Consider the following 22,771-nt stretch of genomic DNA (forward strand, 5'->3'; position numbering starts at 1 on the left):
CCCACAAGGTTGCAAAATAAATAAGTAAGTAAGTAAATAAGTAGATAGATAGATAGATAGATAGATAGATAGATAGATAGATAGATAAATAGATAGATAGACAGACAGACAGATAGATTAGAGAGAGAGATACCGAGAGAGAGAGAGAGAGAGAGAGAGAGAGAGAGAGAAGAGGATAGATAGATAGATGATAGATAGATAGATAGATAGATAGATAGATAGATAGATAGATAGATAGATACATGACAGATTAGAGAGAGGTTAGAGAGAGATAGAGAGGGAGAGAGAGAGAGAGAGAGAGAGAGATAGAAGAGGATAGATAGATAGATAGATAGATAGATAGAAGAGGATAGATAGATAGATAGATAGATAGATAGATAGATAGTAGAGGATAGATAGATAGATAGATAGATGAGGATAGATAGATGATACATAGATTAGAGAGAGAGGTTAGAGAGAGAGATATACCGAGAGAGAGAGAGAGAGAGAGAGAAAGAGAGAGAGAGAGAGAGAAGGCTAGATGATAGATAGATAGATAGATAGATAGATAGATAGATAGATAGATAGATAGTAGAGGATAGATAGATAGATAGATAGATTAGAGAGAGAGGTTAGAGAGAGAGATATACAGAGAGAGAGAGAGAGAGAAGAGGATAGATAGATAGATAGATAGATGATAGATAGATAGATGATAGATTAGAGAGAGGTTAGAGAGAGAGAGATACAGAGAGAGAGGTTAGAGAGAGATATACAGAGAGAGAGAGAGAGAGAAGAGGATAGATAGATAGATAGATAGATAGATAGATAGATAGATAGATAGATAGATAGATAGATAGATAGATAGATAAGCCACACACAAGCACACCCATCTCTATCGGGGTCCCGGGTGCCCCAATCTCTGCCAGCCCCCTCTAGTCTTCCTGTCCTGCCCCCTTCCCTCTCTTTACACCCGCCTTTTTGAAGCCCCCCCCCAACAACCCCAACTTCTGCAAACCTAACGCGTTACCCTCCGCCCCCCCCCTCCACCCTCTGCCTTGCGCCCTCGTCCTTCCCCAACCGGGCGCCCCTTGCCTTGCCAGCGAGACGCGGGATTGATTTCCACGGAAGGCACGCGGGTTGCAAAAAGAAAGAAAGAAAGAAAGAAAGAAAGAAAGAAAGAAAGAAAGAAAGAAAGAAGGAAGGAAGGAAGGAAGGAAGGAAGGAAAGAAAGAAAGAAAGAAAGAAAGAAAGAAAGAAAGAAAGAAAGAAAGAGAGAGAGAGAGAGAGAGAGAGAGAGAGAGGGGTGGGGGGGGGCGCAGCCTGCGTGGATCGCACCGAAGAACCCGGCTTCTTCTCCCTTCCCGAGGGTCTCTCCCAAGGACGTCGTGTGGATCCTTTAGGGGGGGGGAAAGGGGGGCACCCCGTGGCAATGCAAACGACCCCCGCCTCTACCTGCCAGCCCGGATCGTCTGGATGGGTTTGGAGACCCGGGATTTTGGGGGTGGGGGGGGAATGATGCGGGAGGGTCTCTCTCTTTCCACTCTCCCACCCACCCACCCCCCAAAAAAGGTCCGGACCGGACCGCGAAGCTCTCACCGGCCATGGGGGGCTCTTGCAAAAGCGCTTGGGAGTCCCAGCTCTCAGCTGGCCGGGCGGGCGGGCGGGCAGGGGATGATGGATCGGAGCCCAGGAGGAGGAGGAGGAGGAGGAGGAAGCCGTCGGGGCGGCTGGGACGGCGCGGCCGCCTCCCCCAGGAAGCCAGTGGGCGGGTGGCGCTTCGCTCCCGGGCGGGCAGGAAAAAGACGCCGCGGCCAAGCAGCGGCAGCGGCAGCAGCGCAGGAGGGGCGGACGGACGGGGCGATCGCGGAGCCTTCGCCGCTCTGGATGGAGGCGCTGGGGGTGCATCTCCTTTTTTTTCTTTCCTTCCTTCCCTCCGCTTCTTTCTCTCCTTCCTTCCTTTTTTCACCTTCCTTCCTTCCTTTCTTCCATTTCTCCTTCCTAGCTGCCCTTTCTCACCTTCCTCTTTCCTTCCTTTTCTCTCCTTCCTCCCCCCTTCCGTTCTTTCTTTCCTTTTCTCTCCTTCCTTCCTTCCTCCCTCTTTTCTTTTCTTTTCTCTCCTTCCTTCCTTCCCTTTCTTCTTCCTTCCGTTCTTTCTTTCCTTTTCTCTCCTTCCTTCCTCCCTCTTTTCTTTTCTCTCCTTCCTTCCTTCCATTTCTCCCTTAGCTTCCCTTTCTCACCTTCCTTCCTTCTTTTCTTTCCTTTCCTCCCTCTTTTCTCTCCTTCCTTTCTTCCACTTCTCCTTCCTAGCTTCCCTTTCTCACCTTCCTTCCTTCTTTTCTTTCTTTTCTCTCCTTCCTTCCTTCCCTTTCTCACCTTCCTTCCTTCCTTTTTTTCCTTTTCTCACCTTTCCTCCCTCTTTTCTCTCCTTCCTTTCTTCTCCTTCCTAGCTTCCCTTTCTCATCTTCCTTCCTCTTTTCTTCCTTTCTCTCCTTCCTTCCTTCCCTTTCTCACCTTCCTTTCTCCATTTCTCCTTCCTTCCTTTCCTCTGCTTCCTTTCCTCTTGATCTTTTCCATTTCCTCCCTTCCTCCACTTTTCCACTGCTTCCTTCCTTCCCTCCCATTATTTTCTGATCTTTTCCGTTTCCTTCCTTCCTCCACTTTTCCACTGCTTCCTTTCTTCCCTCCCATCTATTTTTTCCTGATCTTTTCTTTCCCTCCTTGTTCTCTTTCCTTCCTTTTCTCTGCTTCTTTCCATCTATTCCTTCGTTTCCACCTGATCTTTTTTCCTTCCTTCCTTCTGTTTCCCTCCCTCCTTCCCTCCCATCTTGTCTTTCCTTCCTTCCTGATCTTTTCTTTCCTTCCTTCCCATCTATTTCCTTGCTTCCTGACCTTTTCCTTCCTTTCTTCCTTCCTCCCTCCATTTCTCCTCCCTCCCTTCCTTTTCTCTGCTTCCTTTCCTCCTGATCTTTTCCGTTTCCTTCCTTGCTCCACTTTTCCTCTGCTTCCTTCTTTCCCTCCCATCTTGTCTTTCCTTCCTTCCTGACCTTTTCCTTCCTTCCTTTTTCCTTCCTTCCCTCTCATCTTTCTTCCCTTCCTTTCTTTCCATCTTTTCTTTCCTTGTTTCCTGACCTTTTCCTTCCTTCCTTCCTTCCTTCTCATCTATTCTTTCCTTCCTTTCTTCATTCCCATCTTTTCTTTCCTTGCTTCCTGACCTTTTCCTTCCTTCCTTCCTTCCTCCCTCCCTCCCTGGTCTCCGTCTGCCTGCCTTTCACATTCAGACAGCCACCATCTCACCAAACAAGACTCTGGCTGGCATAGAGTCAATAATTAAATCCATCTCACAGCTATCAAAAAACTTTAAAATACGTCAATAGAAACAAGTTGTGTAAGGTAATAAAAACAAGATTGCAGGTGTGGTACGAAATGCGAAGGAGGTGGGCCGGAAGAAGAGGGAAGGGAATGGTTTTGGGGGCAAGGGCTGGTGCAGGAGGAAAAACTTCCTAGGACAAGAAACGAATGCATTGAGGTAGACTGCACTGGAGCCTAGAGGCTCCACAGAAGTCTTAACCCCACTGGAAACTTCTTAGGGAAAAAGAATCACCTCCTACTCGCAGACAAGGGCAACTGGGCCATTGTGAGGTCCTCCTGGAGAACTTGGCTGAGTTTGGATTCCTTCACTGACGTTTGGTCAAGTTCACAGAACCACAATTGCTGGCTTGATAGGATCCAAGCTTAAAACAAACCAACTATGGTTTGTGGCATTCACAAATCCAGGTACCCCTAGTCTCTTAAGTAAAAAGAGACACCAAAATTGGGGGGGGGGAGGAGAGAAGAGATCTACAGCTTCCAGATGTTGCTGCATAATTATTCCCAGCATCCTTTGACTGTTATTGACACATCTGGAGATCTTTGATTTCCAGTTCCTGGTTGAGGACTAGAATGCTGATGGCAGAGTTTTAAAATCTCCTGCCTGTTCTCCAGCGCTGGAAGCTTTTTGGCAAGGAGGACGGGAGCACTGTCTTATACTCCAGAGAGGGTTAAAAGGCGGAAATCTGGAGGAAAGCCATTATCCAGATAAGCTGGGTTTCCTGACTACAGTAGTGGCCAAAATTGTGGAAACCTTTTGGGAAAAGTGTATTTTCTAAAACTAGCTAATAGCACCACTTTTTTTTTTTTTTTGGAGTAGCACCATAAAATTATATATCAACGGAAAGATAATTTAATGTAGAAAGAATGTAATGCAGTAACTTTTAGGAAGGATTTGCTATTAGAGTAGCAGTTACAGTATAAAGAAGAAAAGCAAAGCACGTAGAAAAAAATGAGATAAGACAAAAATGATCACTGTAGAAAAAATTAGATAGAAAGCAAAGGCTTTTTGGATAAAAATTTGGTGGGTTATGCAAAATGTCTTGAAGAAAAAAATTCAATTTTCTCCTCAATTGTTTTCACTGGGTATAGTTAAGGGCTTTTCAGTGGGTGAAACAAATTTGATATTGTATATGGTGACAGCAGCTAGGTTACTGATTGGTCAATACTGGAAAAGGGATGATATGCCTACAATTCAAGAATGGACTTTGAAGATGGCCAGTTTTGCAGAAATGGCGAAGATATCAGCATACTTAAAAGATCGGACTCAAGAGATTTATGTATGGGAGCGGAAGAAATGGATAGATTATGTGCAGAATAAATATCAAACTAGGAAATACCAGATAGGTTTTAGCTAAATGTTGTGTAGAAATGTATAGTTTATAGGGGGCAAAGTAGCTTATTGTTATGTAGAAATGTATAGTTCACTGGGGGGAGAATAGAGGGGTGGTAAAGTATGATATAATATAATGTGGATGGATTTCACCTTGGGGAAGTCATGGGGAGAGGGGAGGGTTTGGGGGGGTTAGAGAGGGATGGGGGGGAAATGGGGGAAAAATTGATATTTGTAAAACTTTTCCAATTAAAAAAAAAAAAAATTAGATAGACAAAAATTATCCCCATGTCAGTTAATACTCAGTTGGGTAATCTTTAGCATGAAGTAGGGCCTTACAGCGTTTTCCCATGGAGGGAACCGAGTCTTTTCGTTCTGCAGCTGTTCTAATGTGAAACCAAGATGGAATGATGGCTTCTATTAACTGGGTTTTATTGCTGAGTCGCTTCTGACTAACAAAGTTTCTTGAGTCAGCTCTAGATTTTCAATTGGGCGAAGGTCTGGGCTGTTCCCAGGCCATTCCAGCAGTGGAATAGGATGATCTTGAAACATCAAAATAAAAGTGGTGTTATTAGCCATCGAACCTCAAAAATACACTTTTCCCCAAAAGGTTGCCACAATTTTGGCCACGACTGCAGTCAACCTGGTTTGTGATAGCAGTTTCGCAGGGGAGAGGTGGGTGGGAAACAGCTGCTTCCAAGGAACAGCAGTAAAACACGGTGGTAGAACTGGCCGGGCAATTTTCAATTTCAAACAATTTTAAGTTTCACGCTCAGTTGATCTCTTGCCCAGAAAGCACCAGACTTCTTCCTGGACGATCCGTTTCGGCCAAGAATTGGCAACTTTTCACCGATCACACCGCAAGATGCCCTTTGCTCAAATCCAGTTGCAGAAACTTCTAAGAAGCCTCCGAGGAGTTCAAAAACATCTCACCTGGGCTGTCATTTTGCCTCTTTTACGCCGTCGACCGTGGCTACAGGTAGTCCTCGACTTGCGGCCGCAAGGGAGCCCAACGTTTACGTGGCTGAGAAATTTAAGTGGAGTTTTTGCTCCCGTTTTACGATTTTTCTTGCCAGGACGGACGGCGATTCGCGGCCGGTCGTTAAGTTAGGAACACGGTTGTTAAGTGAATCTGGCTTCCCCGCTGACTCTTGCTTGTCAGAAGGTCGCAAAAAGGGAATCGGATGAGACCAGACCATGGCGTCCATCGTAAATGGGAGGCAATAGTCAAGAATCTGAATGTAAATCACGTGATGGTGGGGGAAATGTTGCAATGGAGTACAAAAAAATGGTCATAAGTCACTTTTTCCATTGCAGCGGTAACGTCGAATGGTCACTAAATGAGCTGTCGTAAGTCGAGGACTACCTCGAACATTCACACAACCTGCTAAGCCAAACTCACCCTGGCTTAGCATGCGGTTCCGTCCTCCGACTCCGAAATATCTTGGCTTCCAACATCGATGAGACGTTTGAATAAACCACCCTTGGAAATAAAATCAACAGCAGCCAAAACCTTTCGACATAATTTATTGAATTTATGCTTTGCTTTTTCCACTCGAGCAAACACTCGTGAGGTCTTACTGGCCCTATGCTAAGCCATGAATCGCGTGGTTTAAAAACCACGGTCTGTTTTTTTTTACTCCACATTAAGGGAGGATCGTTGAGGACACGTATTAATTCAGCCATTCCAGTGTTGTGAATTGTGGTTTTATCACCGGGCTGAGGAAGTCGATTGGGGCTTAAAGGGATACACGACGGCCAATGCGGAAAGTACCTCGCAGGGGTGAAATGCTCCCGGTTCGGACCGGATCGCCCGATCTGGGAGCGATGGAGGCGGGTGGTTCGGAGAACCGGTAGCAAAAATCCCTGCCCCCTCCCCCAATGCCCAGCTGAGCCGCACAATCAGAGGCTTTTCTTTTTTTACTTTTAAAAGCATTTTTTCTACAACCTCTTCGGCCAAAAAAATGCTTTTAAAAGTAAAAAAAAAAGCCTCTGATGATCACGCAGCTCAGCTGGGATCGTCAGAGGCTTTTAAAAGCATTTTTTCTACAACCTCTTCAGAGGTTGTAGAAAAAATGCTTTTAAATGCCTCTGACGATCCCAGCTGAGTTGCCTGATCGGCAGAGGCTTTTTTTTCTTTTAAATGCCTCTGATGATCCAAGCTGAGTTGCCTGATCGGCAGAGGCATTTAAAAGAAAAAAAGCCTCTGCCGATTAGGCAACTCAGCTGGGATCATCAGAGCCTTCTGTTGCTAAGCGAGACAGCGGTTAAGTCTCTTTCGCTCCCTTTTAGAACCTTCCTTGCCTCCCTTGTTACGAAGCGAATCACTGAGGTCGTTAAATTAGTCACGCGGTTGTTAAGTGAATCTGGCTTCCCCGTTGTCAGAAGGCCGCAAAAGGGGATCGCAGCGACCCCGGGAAACGCTGCGACCGTCATAAATACCAGTCTGAATTTTGATCACATAACCACGGGGTGGGGAATGCTGCAATGGTCGTTAGGTGTGAAAAACCGTCGTTTAAGTCAGTGCTGTAGCTTTAAACGGTCACTAAAATGAAAGGTGATTTTTAAGTCGAAAACTACCTGTACTGTATCCGTTCCTTCGGCGATAAGCGGGAAAACGAATCTGGCTGCTGAAATATCCCTCCGCAAAGCCGCTCTTTTTGCGTCGAGAACATTTGGGGCGAGGCCGGAGTGCGTTGCAAAAAAGACAACACCTCTTTGCTGGAAGTCCTTAGCTCAGCGTTGAAGGATGCGAAACCTGGGCGTGGCAAGTAACGTGATGAGCAAATGCCATATTATCTGAAGAAGGCCGTGCCAGCAGCAGGCTGATGATTCAACTTCGTTGTCCTGGGATCATCTCGTCTCTTCTGCTGTCAATCAAGCAAACCGAGCCCCACAAGTCAATTCTAAACCCTCCCCGGCTCAAAGATGTCCATCCCCACGTTCGTTTTCCAAGCGGGTTAAGACCTCACAAGTCGCTCGGTAATTCCAAGCGCGCCCGAGAAATAAAATCCCGAGTTCGGACGCCGGGAAGATTTGAGGCAAACCGGATTGGCCATTGTGCGAAGATCTTCGGTAATCTACTTGCTCACCCCGCCCCAAAGCAAGCACGACAGAAGTAAAATATGGCAAGATGTGGAAAGCAGCATCACGTCCCCAAAATGCAGGTGAAAAATACAGGAGGCGCCAAATTTGGTAAGGTTTTTTTACATATCAGGATTAAACCCCGGTTTGTTTAGGTTAAAAATTCAGCCATCCCCATATCTGAAATTAAACCATTACAGAATATGCTTTAAAGCAGTTATTTTTCAACTTTGGCAATATGACACTGGGCGGACGTCTTGACTACAACTCCCAGAATTCTCCAGCCAGCATGGTTTAAGTTGTGTGAACTTCAAGTCCCAGAATTTCCCAGGCATTTAAAAAAAATAATGATTATTTAATAAAGTTAAATGGAAATTGAAATCCAGATCACATTGGCTGGAAAATTCTGGGAGTTATAGTCCAGGCATCTCAAAGCATGTTGGATGGGGAATTCTGGGAGTTATGGTCCAGGCATCTCAAAGCAGTTGGATGGGGAATTCTGGGAGTTATAGTCCCATCATCTCAAAGTATGTTGGATGGGGAATTCTTGGAATTGTAGTCCAATCATCTCAAAGCATGTTAGCTGGAAAATTCTGGGAGTTATAGTCCAGGCATCTCAAAGCATGTTGGATGGGGAATTCTGGGAGTTCTAGTCCCGTCATCTCAAAGCATGTTGGATGGGGAATTCTGGGAGTTATAGTCCCATCATCTCAAAGCATGTTGGATGGGGAACTCTGGGAGTTCTAGTCCCATCATCTCAAAGCATGTTGGATGGGGAATTCTGGGAGTTCTAGTCCCGTCATCTCAAAGCATGTTGGATGGGGAATTCTGGGAGTTCTAGTCCCATCATCTCAAAGCATGTTGGATGGGGAATTCTGGGAGTTCTAGTCCCGTCATCTCAAAGCATGTTGGATGGGGAATTCTGGGAGTTCTAGTCCCATCATCTCAAAGCATGTTGGATGGGGAACTCTGGGAGTTCTAGTCCCATCATCTCAAAGCATGTTGGATGGGGAATTCTGGGAGTTCTAGTCCCATCATCTCAAAGCATGTTGGATGGGGAATTCTAGGAGTTATAGTCCCATCATCTCAAAGCATGTTGGATGGGGAATTCTGGGAGTTCTAGTCCCATCATCTCAAAGCATGTTGGATGGGGAATTCTAGGAGTTATAGTCCCATCATCTCAAAGCATGTTGGATGGGGAATTCTGGGAGTTCTAGTCCCATCATCTCAAAGTATGTTGGATGGGGAATTCTTGGAATTGTAGTCCAATCATCTCAAAGCATGTTGGCTGGAAAATTCTGGGAGTTATAGTCCAGGCATCTCAAAGCATGTTGGATGGGGAATTCTGGGAGTTGTAGTCCCGTCATCTCAAAGCATGTTGGATGGGGAATTCTGGGAGTTATAGTCAAGACATTTTCACACTGCCAAAGTTGAGAGAAACACAGCTTTAAAGCAAGGATCTCCAAATCCGGTAACTTTTAAGATTTGGGGACTTCAATTCTCAGAATTACTTTGTCGGCCATGCTGGCTGGGGAATTCTGGGAGATGTAGTCCAGAAGTCTCAAATTTGCCACGACTCCGGCTTGAAAGAAAGCTCGGCTAGACTTTGAAATGGATAAAAATTGCCTTTTCCCGCCGCCGATAGTAGAGACCCAAGAAGAAGTCAATGGAAGCCGATCTTGATTTGTTAGAGATTTGTTGCGAGAGTCTTTGGGGGGGGGGGGATACATGAAACTCGAGAAGCGGGGGTGTTGTTGAAAGATTCCCATGCATATTATCAGCGCAGCCTTAAATACAACACTAAGACACACAGACACACACAGAGAGCAAGTAGGACAGGAACCAGCCCCTCCCCATGAACGGGGCTTCCATTTCCCCACAGTCCATATATAATTTAAATATGGGATCATAGAGATTTCTTCCTGTAAGTCAACATCCTGACCACCGGCCCCAGCACACCGAGAGAGCTTGTGGAGGGGTGGGAGGACAGGATTCAGCCTTCATAAATTAAAATAATGTGTTCTCTCTATACATTCCGGCTGGGGTGGGCTCTCTGGCCCAGCAGAGATGCCCCTGCCCCACCCTTGTGATACCTGGACGGGAGGCTGGTCTCTCACACCTCGATGCTGAGATCGGAACCCAAGCCCTGCTTCTGCAAAAGCTCTTCCTGTTTCATCTTCGGCTTCTCGGTCCGGGTGTGCCAAACGAGGACCTGAAACGCAGACAGGGGTTTGGGCTTCCTGATGATCCATCTATATAGATAAGTCCTCAACTTGTAACCACTACGGTGGGAGGGCAGAACGTCCGTTGATAAGCAAGGCAGCGCTTGGTGCTCTCTCGAGCTTGGTGATTTTCCTGCAGAAGTTTCATTCATTACCCAACTAGGGAACCTCATCAGTGTTAGAAGGGAGTGGGGATTATGGAGTGAGGAAGAGGAGGAGGGGGGAGGAAGAAGAGGGGGAGGAAGAAGAGGGACAGGAAGAGGAGGAGGAGGAGGAAGAGGAAGAGTCCTTGATACTCTCTGAGGTTGCTCGTTTTCTTGCAGAAGTTTCATTACTCAACTAGGGAACCTCATCAGTGTTAGAAGGGAGTGGGGATTATGGAGTGAGGAAGAGGAGGAGTGGGGAGGAAGAAGAGGGGGAGGAAGAAGAGGGACAGGAAGAGGAGGAGGAGGAGAAGGAGGAAGAGGAAGAGTCCTTGATACTCTCTGAGGTTGCTCGTTTTCTTGCAGAAGTTTCATTACTCAACTAGGGAACCTCATCAGTGCTAGAAGGGAGTGGGGATTATGGAGTGAGGAAGAGGAGAAGGGGGGAGGAAGAAGAGGGGGAGGAAGAAGAGGGACAGGAAGAGGAGGAGGAGGAGAAGGAGGAAGAGGAAGAGTCCTTGATACTCTCTGAGGTTGCTTTTTTTCTTGCAGACGTTTCATTACCCAACTAGGGAACCTCATCAGTGCTAGAAGGGAGTGGGCATTATGGAGTGAGGAAGAGGAGGAGGGGGGAGGAAGGAGAGGGGGAGGAAGAGGAGGAGGAGAAGGAGGAAGAGGACTGTGCGGTCCTTGGTACTCTCTGAGGTTGCTTTTTTTCTTGCAGACGTTTCATTACCCAACTAGGGAACCTCATCAGTGCTAGAAGGGAGTGGGGATTATGGAGTGAGGAGGAGGAGAAGAGGGGGAGGAAAAGGAGGAAGAGCACTATGGGGTCCTTGATGCTCTCTGAGCTTGGTTGTTTACTTCCAGACGTTTCATTACCAAACTAGGGAACATCATCAGTGTTAGAAGGGAGGGAGGACTGTGGCATGGCGAAGAAGGCGGGGGAGGAGGGGGAGGAGGATGAGGAGTCCTTGGTGCTCTTTTGCTTTGCAGGAATCTCATGACCCAACTAGGTAACCTCATCAGAGGGAGAGAGAGAGAGGGATTTGCTCTCTCTCAAGTAGCAAGCGAGCTTCTTGAATATAAACATTGAGCAAATCCCTCTCTCTCTCTCTCTCTCTCTCTCCTAACACTGATGCAATTACCTAGTTGGGTGGTGAAATGTCTGTAACAAAGGCTCAGGGAGCATCAAGGACTCCACAGTTGTCCTCCCCCTCCCCTTTCCCTTCCCCCTGCCTCTCCTCCTCCCTCTCCTCCCCTCCTATTCTCCTTCTCCTCCACTCCATAAACTGCACTCCTTCCTAGCCCTGATAAGGTAGCTTAGCTAGGTCGCGAAACGTCTGTAAGCCAGTCACCCACCCAGCTCTGAGAGCTACAACCCTGAGCTACAAATCTTCTCCTCCCGCAGGCCATTCAGTGAGTCACGTCTGATTTTACGACCTTTCTGGCCACGGCTGTACAGCGAGTCCCTGCCGCTGTCCGGACAATCTCACTGTCGTTTAGCGAATCGGGGCTTCCCCCACGGACTCTGCTCGACAGAGGGCCGGGGGAGAAGGCCGTCCTCCCCTTCTAACCTTGGTGCAGTTGTCTGCCTTCGGCTCCAGCTCTTCCATCGAGACCAGCGACTGCAAGAGGCTGCTCTCCAAGTAACCGCGCTCGGCCAGCAAGTCGAAGCGAGCCTCGGGGTTGGCCAGCAGCAGCGACAGGGCCACGGCGAAGCCCGCCATGTCGATGGGGAAAGGCCGGTTGGGCTTCCAAGCCGTGTAGAAACCCACCACTCTGCCGTTTTCCACCAGGGGCCGCTCGAAACGGAGGCCTCCCACCAGGCCTACGGGCCAGACCGAGACACGCTGAGTGGAACGGATCTGTTTGGGGAGAGAAAGAGGAGACGATCAACAGAAGAACCTCCGCCCGGTGACCTCCGCTTCCTTCCTTCCTTCCTTCCTTCCTTCCTTCCTTCCTTTCCTTTCCTTTCCTTTCCTTTCCTTTCCTTTCCTTTCCTTTCCTTCCTTTGTTTAACCATAGTTTCCCTGCATCTCTTATTCTCTTTTCCTGGTTTAGCTTTGCTTTTAAGTCTTTTTTTAAAAAATAATTATTATATAATGTTTTAAGTAAGGATTGCCTTATTCATTTACTGTTTTAATAGAAGATAGAGAGATAGAGAGATAAAGAGATAGAAAGAAGAGATACTGGTAGATGATAGAGTAGATAGAGAATACCAGAGATAGATGAGAATGATAGATAGATAGATAGATAGATAGATAGATAGATAGATAGATAGATAGATAGATAGGAGAGAAAGATGATAGAGAAGGTAGACAGAGAGATAGATGAAAATGATCTCTCTGATATAGCTAGACAGACAGATAGCTAGATAGACAGATAGCTAGACAGAGATAGATGAGAAGGGTAGAGAAGATAGATATAGATAGATGATAGATAGATAGAGATCATTATCTATCATTCTCATCTATATGATATAGATGAGAAGATAGAGAAGATAGACAGATAGCTAGACAGACAGAGAGATAGATGAAAATGATAGAGAAGATAGATATAGCTAGACAGACAGATAGCTAGACAGACAGATAGCTAGACAGACATAGCTAGATAGACAGATAGCTAGACAGAGATAGATGAGAAGGATAGAGAAGATAGATAGATAGATCATTATCTATCATTCTCATCTATATGATAGATATAGATGAGAAGATAGAGAAGATAGACAGATAGCTAGACAGACAGAGAGATAGATGAAAAGGATAGAGAAGATAGATATAGCTAGACAGACAGAGATGAGAAGGATAGATAGATAGATAGATAGATAGAAGATAGATAGATTCAGCTAAATCAGTGTGGAAAATTAAATTTAGGGTGTTTAGGGTGACCCGCTCCCTGCTCCATCAGGAAGCGCGGGAGGACCCCTTGGAGGGAAGAGCCGAGGATTTTGTTCAGTATCTGTATGACAAAATCACTCAGATTCGGGTAAGTCTGGACTCTGACGGGATAGATCCAGCGAGGGTGACGGAGACAGGTCTTGAGACTGTTATCTGGGATGAGTTTGATCCTGTGACCCCAGATGACGTGGACAGGATTCTGGGTAGATTGAACGCGACCACATGTTTGTTGGACCCGTGTCCCTCCTGGTTAGTGCTGGCTTCCCGGGAGGTGACGCGAGGCTGGCTCCAGGGGATTATAAATGCTTCGTTGGGTGAGGGTGTCTTCCCCGCCGCCCTGAAAGAGGCGGTGGTAAGGCCCCTCCTCAAGAAGCCATCCCTGGACCCGGCAATATTGGCTAATTATCGTCCAGTCTCCAACCTTTGCTTTGTTGCGAAGGTTGTTGAGAGTGTGGTTGCGCGACAGCTACCCCAGTACCTGGATGAAGCGGCGTATCTAGATCCGTTCCAGTCGGGTTTCAGACCTGGGTACAGCACGGAAACGGCATTGGTCGCGTTGGTTGATGATCTCTGGAGGGCTCGGGACAGGGGTTGTACCTCTGTCCTGGTCCTGTTAGACCTCTCAGCGGCTTTTGATACCATCGACCATGGTATCATGCTGCACCGGTTGGAGGGGTTGGGGGTGGGAGGCACCGTTTTACGGTGGTTCTCCTCCTTTCTCTCTGACCGGTCGCAGTCTGTGTTGACAGGGGGGCAGAGATCGACCCCGAGGCCCCTTATATGCGGGGTGCCGCAGGGATCGGTTCTCTCGCCCCTTCTGTTCAACATTTATGTAAAGCCGCTGGGCGAGATCATCCGTGGTTTCGGGGTGAAGTACCATCTGTACGCTGACGACACCCAGCTGTACATCTCCACCCCGAACCACCCCAACGATGCCCTTGAAGTGATGTCCCAGTGCCTGGAGGCCGTACGGATCTGGATGGGGAGAAACGGGCTCAGACTCAACCCATCCAAGACCGAGTGGCTGTGGTTTCCGACGTCCCGATATAGTCAGCTGACGCCATCGCTGGCTATTGGGGGCGAATCACTGGCCCCCACGGAAAGGGCTCGCAACTTGGGCGTCCTCCTGGATTCACGGCTGTCTTTAGAAGAACACCTGACGGCCGTGACCGGGAGGATTTTTCATCAGGTTCGCCTGATTCGCCAGTTGCGTCCCTTTCTAGATCGGGACTCGTTACGCACAGTCACTCATGCCCTCGTCACCTCTCGTCTGGACTATTGTAACGCTCTCTACATGGGGCTCCCCTTGAGGTGCACCCGGAGGCTCCAACTGGCGCAGAGTGCGGCCGCGCGGGTGGTTATGGGAGCAACATGGAGCTCCCATGTAACACCTCTCCTGCGCGAGCTGCACTGGCTCCCGGTGGTCTTCCGGGTGCGCTTCAAGGTGCTGGTTACCACCTTTAAAGCGCTCCATGGCTTAGGACCTGGTTACTTACGGGACCGCCTACTACCATCAACAGCCTCCCACCGACCAGTACGCTCCCACAGAGAGGGGCTCCTCCAGGTGCCGTCGGCCAAACAATGTCGGCTGTCGGCCCCTAGGGGGAGAGCCTTCTCTGTGGGGGCCCCGACGATCTGGAATGAGCTCCCCCCAGAGATACGGAGGATTCCGGATCTGCGCACCTTCCGCCGCGAGTTGAAGACGCTTTTATTTTATCAAGCCGGCCTCGCCTAATTCTTCTCCCTTTAAACTGTAAATTTTAAAATTTTTAAATGTATTTTAAAATTATGGGTTTTTAATTAGTATTAATTCAGCCAAATTTATTTAATTCATTTTATTTGATCTTAAATTTTGTATATTTATGTGTTTTATCTCATGGCTGTGCACCGCCCTGAGTCCTTCGGGAGTAGGGCGGTATAGAAATTCAATAAAATAAATAAATAAATAAATAAATTTGCTTAACAACTAATTGTGGGGATTCCCGTAAGAACTATAACAGTTGCAAAATTGGGCGAAATTCAGTGAATAACTGACTCGCTTAGCAACTCAACTGTGGCCGTAACTCAAGGACTGCCTGTATGGATCTCCTGTAAGACCCCCGTCTTGTTAGCGAGATGGGCGGCATATCGTTTGAAGAAATACAAATACTGATACGACTATAAAAAAAGAAGACCAATGATTCGTTTTCAGAGCAGTTACAGGGTTGGTTTCTCCTGCCTGATCACCACGGACCTCGTCGAAGAGGCGAAGGCTGTAAGTGTTGTCGTCATCCGCAAAATACACCACGCCCGCGTCGGGGAGCTGGCGGTGCTCGCGCAACCACTGCAGAGCTAGATTCCGCTGCTCCACCCCGCGCGGCTTCAGCCAGTTGGGATCCGTCTCCTTCCGTTTGTGCTCCTTGGGGGTCTCGGTGTGGAGGTGGGTAAAAGGCAGTTTGCTCTGGACCAGCAGGTCGGACACCAGCTGGGTCTTGCTCGGCGAGTCCTCGACCACGATCCAGTGCAGGTTTCTGACATGCGTCAGCGTCTGGGAGAGACGGACCAGCTCTGCTTTCTGAACCAGCCTGCCAAATTGGGAAGGAAGAAGGATCGAGCGGTTGGGTTAAGAGATGGTTGCGTCAAAGAACAGAGACTGGTTTTTTTTTCTTTTTTTCTTTTTCTTTCTCTCGGTTTCTCTCCTCCCTCAATCCCTCCTTCTTTCCTCCCTCCCTCCCTCCAGTACTTATTTTATTTATTTATTTATTTATTTATTATATTTCTATACCGCCTTTCTCCCGTAGGACTCAAGGCGGTGTACGGTCAAGAAAAAATATAGACACACAAACATCATGAAATTGCTAATTAAAATTATTACTTAGTTTGGCCCAATTAAATAAAACCCAGAATTAGATCACATTTAAAAAAATCATTTGAATGTTTGTATGTTTAGCCCTGCCTGTTGGAACATCAGGGTCTTGAGGGCACGGCGGAAAGCACGGAGATCAGGGATATTCCGTATCTCCGGGGGCAGTTCATTCCAAAGGGTTGGAGCCCCCACAGAGAAGGCCCTCCCCCTGGGAGTCGCCAGTCGGCATAATTTGACTGACGGTACCCTGAGTAGTCCCTCCCTGTGAGAACGAACTGGTCGGTGGGAGGCTATTGGTGGCAAAAGACGGTCTCGTAGGTACCCAGGTCCTAAGCCATGGAGCGCTTTAAAGGTGATAACTAACACCTTGAATCGCACCCGGAAGACCGCCAGTGACCACCGGGAGCCAGTGCAGCTCGCGTAGGAGAGGTGTTACATGGGCGTAACGAGCTGCACCCATAATCACCCGCGCGGCTACATTCTGGACCAGTTGGAGCCTCCGGGTGCTTTTCAAGGGGAGCCCCATGTAGAGAGCATTACAGTAGTCTTTTACAGTACTGGTCTTTTGCTTAGAATGAGGCCAGGTTATCTTCGAGACCGCCTTCTGCCGCATAGCTCCCAGCGACCGGTAAGATCCCACAGAGTTGGTCTCCTCCGGGGTTCCGTCAGCTAAACAATGCCGGCTGGCGGGCCCGCAGGGGAGGGCCTTCTCTGTGGCTGCCCCAACTCTCTGGAACCAGTTACCTCCTGAGGTCTGGACCATCCCCACCCTATTGGCCTTCCGGAAAGTGGTGAAGACCTGGCTTTTCCGGCAGGCCTGGGGCCGTTGATCTCGCTCTTGCGATCTGGCGAGATCCGGCCATGAATGGCGTGAATGAGTTTTTAATGTTTTTAATTTTTCAATGTCTTTTTATAATGATTTTTTAAATGTATTGTGAGCTGCCCTGAATCTTCGGAGAGGGGCGGCATATAAATGGAATTAATTAAAATTGAATTAATTAAATTAGAAACCTTTTTTCCTTCCTCCTTCCCGTTTTTCTTCCTTGCTTCCCTCTCTGTCTTCCTTCCTTCCTTCCTCTGTCTGTCTGTCTATCATCTATCTATCAATCAACTATCATCTATCTATCTACCCACCTATCTATCAACCTACCTACCAGTCTATCATTTATCTCTAACTGTCCGTCATCTATCATCTGTCTGTCTGTCTGTCTGTCTGTCTGTCTGTCTGTCTGTCTATCTATCTATCTATCTATCTCGTTTCCTTCCTTCCTTCCTCCTTCCTTCCTCCCTTGCATCTATCTATCTATCTATTTATCTATCTACCTACCTACCTACCTACCTACCTACCTATCCATCATCTATCTATCATCTATCAATCTATATCTATCTATCTATCTATCTATCTATCTATCTATCTATCTATCTATCTACCTATCATCTATCCCTATCTCCCTTTCTATCATTTATCTGTCCATCATCTATCTGTCCATCATCTATCCGCCTATCATGTCTGTCTATCTATCAATCATCTATTTATCAATCATCTATCTATCTATCTATCAATCATCTATCTATATCTATCTATCTATCTATCTATCTATCTATCTATCTATCTATCTATCTATATCTATCTTTCTATCTAGCTCCCATTAAAACAGTAAATGAATAAGACAATCCTCACTTAAAGCCATTACATAATAATTATTTAAAAAGACTTAAAAGAGAAGCCAAGCCAGGAAAAGAGAATAAGAGATGGAGGGACGTTGATAGTAAGGCAGCCATCGCATGAGCTCACCCGTCCCCTGGAGTCCCCTGGCTGGTCGGCTGGCATAACCAAGGCCTGAGGGAGCTTCGGAAACTCAGGAGGAACGAGGCCAACCTTACCTCTGGAGGGAGAAGATTCCACAATACGGGCAGAAATAATATCACTTGAGACCAGAAAAAGGAGACAGAGGGGGCTGATTTCTCAAATAAGATTCAGCATCATCCTCTCGGATTTTCGGTCACCTACCTGGCATAGGTGGGCGTGACCACATAGATGATCGGTGTTTCTTCTGCCGGCTCCGGCACTTTTTCCAGGCCCTGCAGCCGCTTCACTTCTCTTTGCAACTGAGACAGTCGCTTCTCCTTGGCATGGACGAGGTCACTAGCGGCCTTCAGGTGTTGGCTGCAATCACAGGGCTGCCCTGCAGACGGACAAAGGAATCCTGTGCTGTGAAAGCTGTTCCTTCATCTTAGATGAAAGTGCATTTTCCAAGTCTACACAGGTAATCCTTTCTTTTATTCTTTATTATAGCAACTGAAGCTAAACTAAGCTTTATGACAGCAATTAAGTTGATTAAGGGCGTGGAGACAAAATATAGGAAGAACCGGTTGCAGGAATTGGGAATGGCCGGTCTGGAGAAAAGAAGAATTAAGGGTGACAGGATAGCAGTCTTCCAGTATTTGAGGGGCTGCCATAAAGAGGAGGGGAGGGGGGGAGGTCAAGTTATTTTCCAAACCAACAAATGGCAAGTTAAGAAACAATGGATGGAAACTAATCAAGGAGAGAAGCAACCTGGAATTAAGGAGAAACTTCCTAACAGTGAGGACAATTAACCAGTGGAACGATTTGCTTTCAGAAATTGTGGGTGCTTTATAACCGGGGGGGGGGGGGGCTTTTAAGAAATGACTGGACAGCACCTATCTGAAATGGTATAGGGCAGTGATGGCTTTTTGCAACCGTGTGCCAAAAGCGGGGAGGTTGTGCGCCCATGTGCCCACCCTCATAATTCTATGCGCCCCGCCTCCCCGTGCGTGCGTGTGCGACCCCCACGCTCTCCCCAATTTTGGCACACGGTGGGCCTGGCAGGCCCGTTTTTCTCTTTCCCCAGGCTCCAGAGCCTTTCTAGGAGCCTGGGGAGGGCAAAAACAGCCTTCCCTACCCCCCCCTCCCCTGGTCCCACTGGAAGTTGGCAAACAGGCCGTTTCTGGCCTCCGGAGGGCCTCCAGGGGGGTGGGGAAGGCCATTTTCACCCTCCCCAGGCTCCTAGAAAGGCTCTGGAGCCTGGGGAGCGAGAAAAACAGGCCTTCCCCACCGCCCCAGAGGCCATTAAGAGGCTGGAAACAACCTTATGAGAGTTGCAGCCTTCTAGGGTTATCTGATCATTATTTGCGTACTTCCCACCCAGCTTCCAACAAAGTCAAAGCCCGATTCACTTAACAACTGTGTTACTAACTTGTGGTCATAAGTCAAGGACTACCTGTGCAAACCCAGACTTTTTTCTATTCTCTTGGCACGGAAAGACACAATCTTGACACCAATTGTGATACTCACCCAATTGCATCAATGCATACATAAGGCCAATCACGGACACGAGGAAGTAGATAACAAAAACATTTTTGAGTTTCACCTTCATGGCACAACCTAAGGAGAGAAAGAGAGGCAAAATGTTAAAACCAGGTCTGGACACAGACAAGAAGGACGGTGCATTTCAGATAAATGTGGTTTTGTGTCAACAACAACGTGAGGAGGATTTAATGCCGTATCTTTGTTGCACCAGCCTCCAAATCCTAAACCCAAAAGCAGATTTTTTTTTTTTGACTTCTCCAGAAACGAATTAAGAGAAGAAAAGTCAAGAGACGAAGGGGTCCAGAAACCGAATGGATTGTAATGTTGAGAAATATTAATAAACAGGATGATTTCTGGAGCAATAAGAAGCAACTCATGGCGGCTTACAGAATATAAAAACTACATTTAAAACCAGTAAAACCAGTAAAAACTAATAAAAAATCAAATAATGTAATAAAATCACCCCCCACCCCAGCGACAGAAGTTGGCAGTTATTAGGTCTCTTAGGATGGTTTCCTATAATACCGATTTTTTTTTAGCCATTTAAAATGGCAAAAAAAAAAAAAAAAAAAAGTTAAATGGCCATAAACATTTTTTTCCTCTCCCTTTGGATGTTTATTTATTTTTATTTTTCATTTATTCAATTGATTGGCCTCCCATTTTAACCACAGGGTAAATCTGGGCGCCTTACAATATTAAAATGGTCATTACTGAAAATTTTAAACCGCCCCCCCAATTTAATTTTTAATTTTAAGGTTAATTTTATACATTTTTAAAAAATTTCTCGGTTATGTTTATTGCACATCATCCCATGGTTAAGAAATATGAAATATAAATAAAAAATAAAATTTCCAGCTAAGAAAGCACTCTACCCCACCCTTCCGCTTCCTTCTAAGAAATTAAGAACTCAATTTTCCTCAATTTTTTTCTCCGCTTAATACTCTCCCATCTAACCTGCCACAGGGGGTTCCACTAAGGCCAGCTGTGGTACTATAACTCCCATCATCCCCAGCCCCACTTTTCCCACCTCCCATCACTCCCAACCGTCTCCTCCTACTGTACACTTTGATGGAGCTCCTGCACTTTCTAGGGACTACAACGCCCATCATCCCCCACACCCACCTCCTGCTTTCAAGGGTCAGGTGTGCTGTACCACAGCACCCATCATCCACTCTTCAGCCTCCTAGAGAGGTGCAAAGGTTGGCTTGTTCCCCAACCTGCCCACCTCTCAATGCACTGGCATAGAACCCATCATCCTCTACCGCCTGATTGAGAAGGAGGTGGTGGGGGAGGGAATGATAGGTCAGATTCAGAATATCAAGGAGGGCGACAGGTTGGGGAAGGCAGCCCGGTTGGCCTTCCTCCATCTGCGCAGGCGCAGTTGCTTCGCAGCCACCCCGAGGTTCCACAGCCCGACAGCGGCCGCGGGGAAAGACGGCGGGGAGACGGTGTAACACCGTTACCATGGCAATGGAGCCAAGGCCTAAGCTCACCGGTTGCTTTCGCCGCCGACAAGGGCGAAGGAAGAAGTACCGGGCTTCCTCCTCCGCTCGTCAAAACCCTTCCATCTTATCTGGGGTCCGCGCTTTCTTTTCCCCCTCCTGCTCGCCCAGGAAACCACTTCCGGTCCGTCTGTTTCCCTACTCCTCCGGCGTCCGTCGCCATCCAGGGTCCCCCGAGCAACAACTTCCTGCCTCCTCGGGTTCCACCCTGAACACGCCCCCACCATTAAAAAAAAACAAACCTATCTCATTATAATACCCGTCCATATATTTTCCAATTTTATATAAAGATCCCAAAGCAGATTTTGCAATTGCGGCTTACACAACGGCCCAATTAGGCTCTGCTTAAAGTGTATTAAAAGAGAGGGACTCCTTGAGGTACCCTGAACTCATTAAAACGGAAGCCATATAGTAGCAGGTGTCTTCAACATTGGCAACTTGGCTTGTGGACTTCAACTCCCAGAATTCCTAAGCCAGCCATGCCGGCTGAAGAACTCTGGGAGTTGAAGTCCACAAGTTGTCAATGTTGAGACCCCCTTGTCATAACAGCTGCCCACAACTCAATGTACTTGTCATCTCTAGATGTTGGGATGGAGACAGCTGTAGATGTTGATGCAGGCATTGCCACCCTGGAGACACGAGTCTCAAGGTGGTAAGAATAAGAGTGTTGGAAAGGGACCTTGGAGGTCATCTAGTCCAACCCCTCGTCCAAGCAGGAAACCTTATACCAAATCTGACAGATGGCAGTCCAGTCTCTTCTTGAAAGCTTCCAGGGATGAAGCTCCCACCACTTCTGAAGGCAACTTCTCTTCCATTGATTGTTCTCCCTGCCAGAAAATTCCTTATTTCTAGGTTGAATCTCTCTTTGATCAGTTTCCATCCATTCTTCCTTGTCTGGCCTTCAGGTGCTTTGGAGAATAGCTTGCCCCACTCCTCTCTGTAGCAGCCCCTCAAATATTGGAAGACTGCTATCATGTCTCCCCTGGTCCTTCTCTCCTCTTCACTAGACTAGCCGTGCCCAGTTCCTGCAACCATTCATCATGTTTTAGCCTCCAGTTCCCTAATCCTCCTGGTTGCTCTTCTCTGCACTTTCTAGTCAAAGGCTCACATTGCTGATAGCAAAACGGTGTCCTACCCTCAGTAGGAAGTGTGATAAGGTCGTTTACTCCTCCTGCAGAAAAAGTTATGGAGACGGGTGGTGATTTATTATAATTGTGGAGGTGAGAGTCACTACTGACTTAATTGTATGGCACCATCCAGGCCAAGAAGTCGAAAACAAGCAGGAAACTTCGGAGGGCCCCAGTGAATGCGTCAACTGGATGCCCAACCACGCCAGCCAACTCCAACTTTAAAAACGGCGGATGAGGGAGGCAGACAAGTTTTACTCAAGCCTTCCTTGACCACAGAATCATTGGAAATTCTTCTGTGTCAGGTCCCTGACCACAAGAGGCTGGAGTATGTCAAAACATCAAGACATCGTACTGGGTGCCAGTGAAATAAGAGCTTTCAAGTACGGACTGCTAGACCAGGTGCGCCAACTTCTACTGACAAAATCCCCTAACAAGCTAGAAGGTCCTTGTCCCAATGCAAGTAGAAAGTGTTTACACAAGGGCCTCCTTGATTTAAGTGTGTGGAGTTTCTTTACCGAGACTTTTATGATTGGAAACAAAAGCTAGACAATCTGGAGATTTGAGGCATTTGAACATAAAGTTCTCCTACAAAACTTTTCCTACAACTTCAAGCTAATGGTTGGCACTCAGTCCAAACTGGACTGACGGAGAGAGAGCTGCTGCTACTTGGAGAGGAGAAGAGAAAGATGCTAGTGTTGGCCCTTTTGGGAGAAGGGCTACAAAAGGAATGAAAATGATAATAATAATAAAAAAAGTTTAGGAAGGGATTGTTCACTCTTGATTTCATGGGAAAGTAACCTCACATACCTTAACGGAATAGCCATAGGAATATTCATTCTCAAGGAAACAACTGCAAAGTTTTTTTTAAAGGAAAAAAAAAGTTAAAACTTTAAACGGTGCCTCAAGCTTCCTTGAAATCGCTTTCTCTTAAAGAAG

At 47.0% G+C, this 22,771-nt stretch overlaps 2 protein-coding genes across 5 annotated transcripts in view; both read right to left on the minus strand.

Moving 5' to 3' along the window:
- Positions 1 to 4,937, minus strand: part of EML3 (EMAP like 3) — a 46,702-nt gene extending 41,765 nt beyond the window's left edge. For both annotated transcript variants that reach the window (XM_087881104.1, XM_060689525.2), the window contains exon 1: positions 1,576 to 4,937. In XM_087881104.1, coding sequence (XP_087737230.1) covers positions 1,576 to 2,191 — 616 coding nt within the window. In that variant the 5' untranslated portion in view covers positions 2,192 to 4,937. The remainder of the gene's footprint in view (positions 1 to 1,575) is intronic.
- B3GAT3 (beta-1,3-glucuronyltransferase 3) overlaps positions 1 to 20,845 on the minus strand; it is a 37,054-nt gene extending 16,209 nt beyond the window's left edge. The window contains exons 1-6 of one of the 3 annotated variants that reach the window (XM_060689532.2): positions 20,697 to 20,845; positions 19,189 to 19,278; positions 17,884 to 18,058; positions 15,261 to 15,591; positions 11,705 to 11,995; positions 9,856 to 9,974 (exon numbers count right to left, since the gene is read on the minus strand). In XM_060689532.2, coding sequence (XP_060545515.2) covers positions 9,876 to 9,974; positions 11,705 to 11,995; positions 15,261 to 15,591; positions 17,884 to 18,058; positions 19,189 to 19,270 — 978 coding nt within the window. In that variant the 5' untranslated portion in view covers positions 19,271 to 19,278; positions 20,697 to 20,845 and the 3' untranslated portion in view covers positions 9,856 to 9,875. Of the gene's footprint in view, positions 1 to 9,735; positions 9,975 to 11,704; positions 11,996 to 15,260; positions 15,592 to 17,883; positions 18,059 to 19,188; positions 19,279 to 20,325; positions 20,621 to 20,696 lie in introns of those variants that run through there. The other 2 variants (XM_060689530.2, XM_060689531.2) reach the window with 2 other exon arrangements.
- Positions 20,846 to 22,771: the final 1,926 nt, after the last annotated feature.

The sequence above is a fragment of the Pantherophis guttatus genome, chromosome 18 (genome assembly GCF_059756535.1).
Source record: "Pantherophis guttatus breed Tessera chromosome 18, ASM5975653v1, whole genome shotgun sequence".
NCBI lineage: Eukaryota > Metazoa > Chordata > Lepidosauria > Squamata > Colubridae > Pantherophis > Pantherophis guttatus.